This window comes from Microcaecilia unicolor, chromosome 6 (genome assembly GCF_901765095.1).
Source record: "Microcaecilia unicolor chromosome 6, aMicUni1.1, whole genome shotgun sequence".
NCBI classification, from domain to species: domain Eukaryota; kingdom Metazoa; phylum Chordata; class Amphibia; order Gymnophiona; family Siphonopidae; genus Microcaecilia; species Microcaecilia unicolor.
In genome coordinates this window covers 220,696,815-220,706,509 of record NC_044036.1, presented here as the reverse complement: position 1 = coordinate 220,706,509, position 9,695 = coordinate 220,696,815, and the positions used below count along the sequence as shown (strand labels likewise).

Sequence of the window (9,695 nt, the reverse complement as noted above, 5' to 3'; positions counted from 1 at the left end):
CAAATTCCAAGAAAGCCAGAATCTGGGCAAGAAAGAGTCTCAGTGTGAAGCCGAAGTTCAGCAGCTCCTGCAGTATGCAGTTGACCCTTCTTTTCAGCTAGTAGATTCTTTGGTTCGGGTCAAGCGCATCTTCAATGGCTCCGCTGGATCACTTTCTGCTCTCCACTGTTTAGGCTCCGTCTGATCCGTGCTGGGCTCAGTCTGATCAGCAGACTTAATTCGAGACCAATGGACCCATGGAGTAATCCCTGCGACCTTCACAGCTGTAGGGGTAGAAAGCAAAACAGTAAAAGGTCCTTTCCATCGGGGCCCCAAAGGCTGGAGCCTCCAGTCTTTCACCCAAACTCTATCCCCTGGCAGGAAGGAATGTACCTGAGCCTGGAAGGGGACAGGGTTTATTTCTCTCACATAAGACTGAAGCTCAGAAATTATCTTGCCCAAGAGGGCTACCTGCTCCTGCACCTGGGCAGACCCTAAAATCCCTATGTCTCCCTTAATTCCCTGCAAAATGGCTGGGGGCTTCCCATACACAATTTCAAAGGGAGAGAGGGCTGTTCCTTTAGTTGGAGTGCATCGGAGGCGGAAGAGGGCTAGTGGCAGTGCCTGTGGCCATTTCAGTTGGGTTTCCTGACAAATCTTTGCTAGGCTATTTTTCAAGGTTCTGTTTGCCCGCTCAACCTGCCCTGAACTCTGGGGACGATAAGCACCATGCAATTTCCAGGTAATGCGCAATGCGCGGGACAGGGCCTGAAGTGTGGCTTCAACAAAGGCGGGACCATTATCTGAACCTATGGCAAGGGGCAATCCATACCTGGGGATGACATCCCTAAGGAGGGCTCGAGCTACTTCTGTGGCTTTCTCAGTGACTGTAGGATATGCTTCCACCCACCCAGAAAAGGTACAGACCATGACCAAGAGGTATCGGAGCCTACCGCTCCTGGGCATTTCTGTGAAGTCTATAACTAGAGACTCAAAGGGTGTTAGTCCTCTAGACTGAACTCCTGGTGGAATACGGGGTCCCTGACGGGCATTATTCTGGGCACAGAGAGTACATCGGGCAGAGGCAGTGGCAACCAGACTATCCAATCCTTCCAGCACCACTACTCGACTGAGTAGGCGGGCTAGTGCTGTTTTCCCTAAGTGTGATAGGTCATGAGCTTGAGACACTACAGGCCAAGCTAGGTGGCGTGGCACCAGAACTCTGGTATCAGGGAGATGTAACCAGCCATCAGATCTCCTTACTGCACCTTCCTCTTGAGCCCATTTCTCTTCCGTTTGGGTATACATAGGTGTCCATTCTTGCAGTCGAATTTGGAACAGGGGGGTCACAGTACTTGCTGGGGGTCCTCGAGCAGCTTCCTTGGCCACCCGATCAGCATGGCGGTTCCCTCGGGCCACTGGAGTATCTACCCTTTGGTGTCCCCTGCAATGAATAACAGCTACCTTCTTAGGTGCCCACACAGCCTCTAGCAGCTGAAGTATTTCAGGTCCATACTTAACAGGTTGGCCTGCAGCATTTATGAGTCCCTTTTCCTTATACAAAGCTCCATGAGCGTGTAAAGTTGTGAAGGCATACTTGGAATCAGTATAAATGTTGGTTACCAGTCCTGCTGCTAGCTCCAGAGCTCGTATGAGGGCCACAAGTTCTGCTTTCTGGGCTGAAGTTCCTTGGGGCAGGGCTCTTGCTTCTATCACCTTGTCTTCTGTCACCACAGCATAGCCTGCCAATCGCTTGGAGTTCTCCACGTAACTGCTTCCATCTGTGAAATAAATTACATCTGGGTCCCTCCACGGAACATCTTTAAGATCTGGTCGACTGGAGTACACTTCATCCATGGTTTGGATACAATCATGATCCGGTGGTCCCTCAGATGCTGGCAAAAGAGTGGCGGGATTGAATGTAGCCACCGTTTCCAGGTGTATCCGTGGATTCTCACATAAGCTAGCTTGGTACTTAACCATACGGTTATTTGTAAACCAGTGGTTGCCCTTATATTCCATGAGGGTAAGAACTGCGTGGGGGACTTTAACAACCAGTTCTTGCCCCAAGGTCAGCTTATCAGCTTCCTGGACCAGTAAGGCTGTTGCTGCAATGGCCCTCATGCAGGCTGGCCATCCTTTAGCCACTCCATCCAGCTGTTTAGACAGGTATGCAACAGGCCTCTGCCAGGATCCCATCATCTGGGTCAGCACACCCAGAGCAACCCCCTGTCGCTCATGGACATACAATGAGAAAGGTTTCTCCACATCAGGAAGGCCTAACGCAGGGGCTTGGAGTAGGGCTTTCTTTATGGCAATGAAGGATTGTTGAGCTGTAGGTCCCCATTCAAATGGTTCCTTTTCACCCCCCTTTGTGGCCTGGTAAAGGGGTTTCGCCATCAATGCAAAATTTGGAATCCAAATTCTGCAGAATCCGGCTGCTCCCAGAAATTCCCTAACTTCTCTTCTGGACTTGGGTTGAGGAATTGCAGCAACTGCTTGCTTCCTACTGACATCCAGTCTCCGACTTCCCTGGGAAATACAGAAGCCCAGATACTTCACTTCTGACTGACAAAGTTGGGCCTTTGAGCGTGAGACCTTATAGCCTGCATCCAAGAGTAGCTCCAGCAATTCTCTGGTAGCCTCAAAACACTCTTCCTGAGTCACTGCTGCAATCAGGAGGTCATCTACATACTGGAGTAAAACTCGCCTGGAAGGCTCAGATTTAAAAGTCTTAAGGTCTTGCCCTAGGGCTGTCCCAAAAATGGTGGGGGAGTTCTTGAACCCCTGTGGCAGGCGGGTCCATGTATACTGAAGCTTCCTTCCTGTTACTGGGTTTTCCCATTGAAAGGCAAAAAGCAGTTGACTGGCGGGGGCCACCCGAATACAAAAGAAGGCATCTTTTAAATCAAGTGTCGTGAAATGGGTAGCTCCAGAAGGTATCAATCCTAACAGGACATATGGGTTAGGCACTACAGGGTGTAATGAGATAGTGGATTTGTTGACCACTCGTAAGTCTTGGACTGGCCGGTAGTCCTCAGTCCCTGGCTTCTGAACTGGCAACAGTGGCGTATTCCATGGAGACTGACAAGGACGAATAATTCCATGGGATAACAGACGATTCAGGTGTGCTTGGATCCCTTCCAGAGCCTTTCGGGGAATTGGGTATTGGCGAAGATGGATTGGCCGGGCACTTGGAAGTAAGTCTACATGGACAGGAGGAATATTTCGGGCCAACCCTGGGGGATTATCTTCTGCCCATACCCCACTGACCTGAAAGCTATCTGCCAGGGGTAGGTCAACTTGGCCCTGCGACTGATGCAGCTGCCATTCTTCTTCAAGGGGGCAGCAGAAACTCAATATACCCTTAGGGCTGGATGTCGGGGGCCGAAAGGAGACCGAAGTCTGGCCATCAGAGTCAAAGGAAATTTGGGCCCTAAGCTTGGACAGCAGGTCTCGACCTAACAAAGGGATTGGACAGTCTGACATATACAGGAATTCATGAGTGACTGTGTGTGAGCCTAATTGGCATCTACGGGTTGTCAGAAAGGGCCTCCGGTTCTGCACCCCCGTGGCTCCCACCACTCGGACAGTTTTTCCAGACACAGGCGCTAATCGCTCCGTCACAACAGAATGTTCAGCTCCTGTATCAATCATGAATGGAATTGAGCGGCTCCCTATAGTTAACTTGACCATAGGTTCCTGGGAGCCCAGTTTGTAGGAACCCGGTCTGTCCTATTCGTCCCATTCTGCCATCTCGGCTATCCCGATGATGTCAGATTCAGCAGGCTCATATCTTCCCTCTCGAACTCGGCCTCGGCTTCCTCGATCTCCTGGTCCCCTTCTCAGTCCCTGGCGCCTCTGGGGGCATTCATCTTTCCAGTGCCCTCTTTCCTTACAGTAGGCACACTGATCCCTCTCCAATCTTGGTCTGGGATTCTCCCCCCTTGGCCGGGATTGATTGAAGGAATCTCGGGGCCTGGCTGGTGGTCCGGGGTCCCACTTTGGCTTCCCATTAGCTAGAGGTCGACCTCGATTAAGGGTGGAATTAGTAATGGCTGCCGCTAAAAGGTCGGCCTTCTTCTGCATCTTCCGGTCAGCCTCTCGGCGCACCTCCTGATCTCTATTAATGAAAACCTTGGTTGCGATCTCAATTAGCTGGGTGGTATTCATCCCTGCGAATCCCTCCTGACGCTGCAACTTCTTCCGGATATCTGGCATACTCTGGGCCACCAATGCACTATTCACCATTCTCTGGTTTTCTAGTGCTTCAGGATCAAATGGGGTGTATGTTCTGTAGGCTTCAATTAGTCGCTCTAAAAAGGCCCCAGGGGATTCAGTTGCCCCTTGGAGAATTTCAGAGACCTTTGCCAGATTAATGGGCCTCTTTATGCCTTTCCTCATACCTTCCAGCAAGTCCCGGCAATAGCCAGACAACAGTTCATAGTGCTGCTCATTATTTGAATCCCAAACTGGAGCTGCGCGAGGAAACTGAGCTCTAACCCATCCCTCTGGGTCCTGTGTCTCCCCGGGGACACGCTCTCGCGTGATGGCCTCAGCATTTTGCAAAATCTTCCGCCTCTCCTCAGTTGTGAAGAGGGTCAGGAGAAGTTGTTGACAATCAGTCCAGGTTGGGTTATGGGTGGCCATAATGCTAGCCACTAGGTCCACCACTGCCTGAGGCTTTTCAGTATAAGAGGGGTAATGCGTCTTCCAATTCAGGAGATCGGTGGTTGTGAAGGGTACATACTGATAGGCCTGTGCCTGTATAACCTGACCCTGATTATTAGGATCCGGTCGAGTGGTAGTTACCTGACGGAGTGGCAGAACTCTCGAGGAGGTGGGAATGGAATCTGAGGTAGAGCTAGGAGCTACCCTCCTATCATGCTCAAAAGTGATTGCAGCGGGTCTAACCCATTCAGTGGAGGTGTGTTGAACCCCTGAGGGATGGGGAGGGGTACTCATAGACTGAGAGGTGGTCACAGGTGATTCAGTCCATTGAAAGGGATGCCGGGCCCCTGATGAGTGGGGAGGGGTATTAGAAGGAGAGGCTGGGCTGTCAGGAGTTGAGGAATCAGGGAGTGGAGCCCAAAGCGGGTCTTCGGAGGTTAACAGGGAAGGATGTGGCAGAGGAGGGTAGAGACTGGCTGAAAAGTCCAACCTAGGATGTGACGGGGTTTGCACAGAAGAGGAGCTATCCGGAGAAGCCTGTGCTGGAGAAGCTTGGGCTGGGCGGCGTGGATCTCTAGGGGCGGCACGGAACCCCAACAATGGGCCATAAGGTGGTGGCTCAAGGTCTGAGGGGTCATCAGAGAGTATGGGTTTCTCAGGCAGGGTAGGGGCGGAAGCCACCGATTGGGTGGTAGGCTTCCTAGGGCTCTTTCCCTCTTCTAGTTTAGATTTTCTAATCTTTCTTTGAGCACGGCCTAACATGAATTTTACTGGGGATCCCATATAAGTTTTCAACCAAGAGGGAGGGTCAGTCACAAGGCTATCCCAGGAATCTATATAAGGGAGTTGTTCAGAATATTCTGGTTCTCCTACAATTATGCTGTAGACCTTCCGGATTACTTCAATATCTAAGCTGCCACTAGGGGGCCACCCCACTCCCATAGATGGCCACTCAACTTCACACAAGGTTCTTAAAGTACTTGAGCTTAAAGTCTGTCCATAGTCATTAATTAAAAATCCTTTCTTGAAATTCTTAAGCATACAGTCTAGGGGAGTATCAATTTGTCTAGACGATTTCCCTCCCATAATGCTTACAGTTACAACACACAAAGAGGGGGGGGAATTTTTTTTGAATTTGCGGTAAGGGGTCCGCAGATCCAGAAACAAAATGGTAGACAGACAACAATCGCTTCCTTCCGTTGCTGGCCAATTGAACTCGCGTTAATTGGAAACGCAGCTATAAGAAGTCCGCACTCATTTAGCATTCACGCATCACACATTCATTCAGTACAGAAAATCCCACCCAACAATTTCAGATTTCTCAGATACAGATAAGCTTAAGCGTTTTCGCTTCTAATCTCCACTAGACTAGAAGGTACTAGGGCCTTCGCTGAGAGTTGATCAGACTCTCCTTCCCCCAATTTTTGAGGGGCTGGTTTACAATTTCCTAGCTAGGATTACAATACAGAATACAGAATACATACCCGGTGAATGTTCTCCAGTCAGTTGGGTGCTGGGATTAATGCAGGATTCAGGATCCCACCGCTGCCACCAAGAATTGTTGCAGGAATTGATGCATGAATTTATGATACTTCAGGAGTCAGACAGCACACCAGAATGAGAGAGAAATCTTCTTTATTTGCCAGCAAACAAAGTAGAACATCAGCATTAAGTCTCTTCTTCTCTTTCTCAGCTCTCTGTGTCTTTGTGGCTTCTGTCTCAGCTGCTTCTCTTCTTATGCTGTCTTCTCCTTCTTCTGTCTTCTCCTTCTGTCCTTCTTTTTCTTCTGAGCTCCTTCTGACGTAAACTGCTTCTTCTCCCACTTAAATACAGTTCTATCTAGCCTAGCCTAGCCCCCCTTACTCTCCAATTGGTTAAGGAATAGATTGATTACCTTGCCTCAACCAATCAGCTCTATACAAATATCAGTTACATAGGTTCCAGACATCCTAAACTGACCTATGACCTGGGGGCCCCTCAAGCTAGACATTTGGGCTCCAGAACTCCTGCATGTTATTATGATTGATTTCTCATCTATAGCTTAACCTGGGTTCACTTAGAGGATAATGGATATTCTTACATTTATTATTCTCATATTCCTAGTACTAACTGCTAACTAAACTCTGGCATTCATTAAAGGGGTCAAGGGCCAATCTTACTTAATAGCATACAGCTATAGTTTGTTATTTCTTTCAAGATCCATTCCTACATTTTACCTATAATTAATCAAGGAGAAGAGAGCTGACTAGTCCTGACCTCTTTCACCTATCAGCTCCATACATCAAACCAGCCAGAACTATGGCTAAGTCAAACCATATGTTGATCTTTTCACTGCAGCCCTACTCAGAACGTCAGACAGAGAGTTGAACAGACATTCCACACAGAATTATTAATTTACACAGAATACAGCATATTCTAAAGTAAGCATCCTTATAAGACATATTCTACATACTTATAATGGTCTCTATATCTATATCTAAGCTATCTCCTTATAACAAAATCTACATATCAAGAACTTCTGAAATTATTTCAGCTTTAAACTACTTTTAAACTACAGCATGTCTGGCTCATTCCTTTGTTCATTCATAATAGTTTACAGCTGTGCCAGCATTTAGCAATCCATCAATCACAAGGGACAGAGTTTCATTTCTCACTGACCTTTCTAACCTTTTGCTCGGCCAAGCTAGACATTGAAAATAATCTGAACCATCTGGCATTCCTTCACTTTATTTGCAGAGTAAAAGTTAGAATTAACAAATATGATTTCTTAGAATTATTCTTTGCCCACTGCCTCACAACAATGGGTGCCGAGCTGAGCTAGGACATTCTCCATAAAACTTACCATACAAAAAAAATAACAGTAGCAGCAACTCTGTCAGTACTCAGCAAAACGTAATGCAGGACCTAAAGCAAATCTACCATGTCAGCACTGACTTCCAAAACTCACTGCTATGGCCCCTTGAACATGATGTACACCTTCTAGGAAAACTGAAAAAGGCAGCGTATCAAATGCATGACCCATTATGATAGATTGCTATGTAGAGAATTCATGCATACAGAATCTGGCCTCTGTTACACAGAAAACCCACTAAATTCCTGGTGCAGCAAATGAGAGGAAGCCCATGGGAATTGAATAGGCTTCCTCTCAGTGGCTGTGCGGGCATCGCTAGTGTGGTTTAGTAAAAGAAACCCTAAATACAGAATTAATTAGCGACTACAAAGTGAAAATAGAAATATGTGGACAAAATTAATCTGAAACCAAGAATACACAGGTCTTTATCTGCCATCATCTACTATTTCCTTTTCATCAACAGCAGATGAATCCAGGGACTGGTGGGTTGTATTTGCCTACCAGCAGGCGGAGATCTGAAAGAAGGTAGTGTCCCTGGACATCCATCTCCTTCCCGCTGCAGTATATTTCTATCTCCAACAGGTGGTGGAGAGATTTCTTCCAGCTCCTGGATTTGTAACTTTGAGAGGCTCCTGGGCTTTGCCAGTTGAGCAGGGGGTGTGTGGTTGAAGGTGCCCAGCTTTTCTACAGTGGTTGCTGCTGTGTGCCTGCCAGTTGCCTCCTAGCTTTCCTCACAGACCAAAACAAAAAAAAAGTTTAGTAGAGGCTTGATTTATTCCTCACCTTTGTGAGACGCTACAGGCAGACCCGGGCTCCTCCGGACCGGGTCTTCAGCAGTTGGAGCGCTGTACTCAGCTCCTGGTCCCGGCTCCAGTTCTCATGAATGGGGTGAGTTGATTTTCAGCGCGCCATGGCTTGTTTCGAGCGCTCCCGTTTTACTCATGGCAGCTGAGGCAATAAAGCGCTGCTACTGCTGCAGCAAGAGGAGGTCCGCGCGGGAGTGTGTAGCATGAACTGCCTCGATTCTTCCGCACTGGGGAGTGTGGCGGTCTCGGCTGACAAGGACCTTTCCTTCCCTTCGGAACTCAGCGGTGGCGCCATCTGCAAAGCGCCAGGGGACACACGGCTCGCCCTTTCTTCTGACAGTGAGTGCATGGGGAAGCCTGGGGTAGGCCCTGAGCTTGTTCTGCTGGCAAGGGATTCTCGTTTTGCGGTCCCTTCTTTGGGGCAGATGGTCAGGGAGATTTGTTTTACTTATGCACCGGGCCTTCCTCATGAAGAGAGCTCTTCTGGAGTTCCATAATCTCTCCATGCCTTCTTGTGTTTCTTCGGCCCAAGAGGTCCCTCTCACTTCTGAAGGCTTGGTACCTTCTTCTCCGATGGACATGCCTGACATGCAGGCGGGTTTATTCAGGGTCTGAAGTGGCCTTGATACCTCCTCATGCCCTTTAACATTTTTATTTTGACAGTTCGGAAGAATCTTCTAGGCCCTCTAGATTGGAGAACCTGGGGGTATTTTACCGCAGGAACAAGACGACCTTACAGCGGTGCGTATTTTCCATCACAACAAACTCCCTTCTCTCAGTTCTGATGCCTTACAGGCTCTCAATATTGAAGATGCAGATGTATCCACAGCTTCTTTCTTTAATTCCAAGATGGCCATTACAAGGAAAGCTACTCGGGCATTCCCAGTTCACGAGTCCATCCAAGAGCTTATCACAGCTCAATGGTCGGAGCCGGATGCAGCCTTGAAAGTGGCTACAGCGATGTCTTGCCTTTACCCTGTTGAGGAGAATCATCGGGTTCTGTTTGGACTACCTAAGCTGGACTCGCTGGTTATGGCAGTTACTAAGAAGACTAGTCTCCCGGTGGAAGGGGGGGGGGGGGTTTGCTTTGAAGAATATGCAAGACTGTTGCATGAAGTCTTCTTTGAAATGTTCTTTCAAAGTTTCAGCCCTGGCGCTGCCAGCTGCTATTTGCAGTTTTTATGCGGCTCAAGTGTGTCTCTCTTGGCTTCAGCAAGCAGTCGAGCAACCCTCGGAGGGTTCCGCCTCTCTCTCTGATGTGGCCCCATGGATGGAATCAGCTCTTTAGCCTTCTTGGCTGATGTCCTGTATGATTTGGTAAGGACGTCCGCCAAACAGATGTCCTTGATGGTGATGGCTAGATGTCTGCTGTGGCTTCAGCATTGGTT

The 9,695-nt window shown here is 48.5% G+C and overlaps 1 protein-coding gene across 1 annotated transcript; it reads right to left on the bottom strand.

Annotated features, from left to right (window-relative positions):
• Positions 1 to 219: 219 nt before the first annotated feature.
• LOC115472513 lies at positions 220 to 3,558 on the bottom strand (the record flags this gene model as incomplete). The annotated part of the gene is made up of 2 exons (XM_030206802.1): positions 220 to 954; positions 1,351 to 3,558. Coding segments are annotated over 2 exons (2,943 nt in total), but the record flags the coding sequence as incomplete, so codon positions are not given.
• Between the last annotated feature and the right edge of the window lie 6,137 nt (positions 3,559 to 9,695).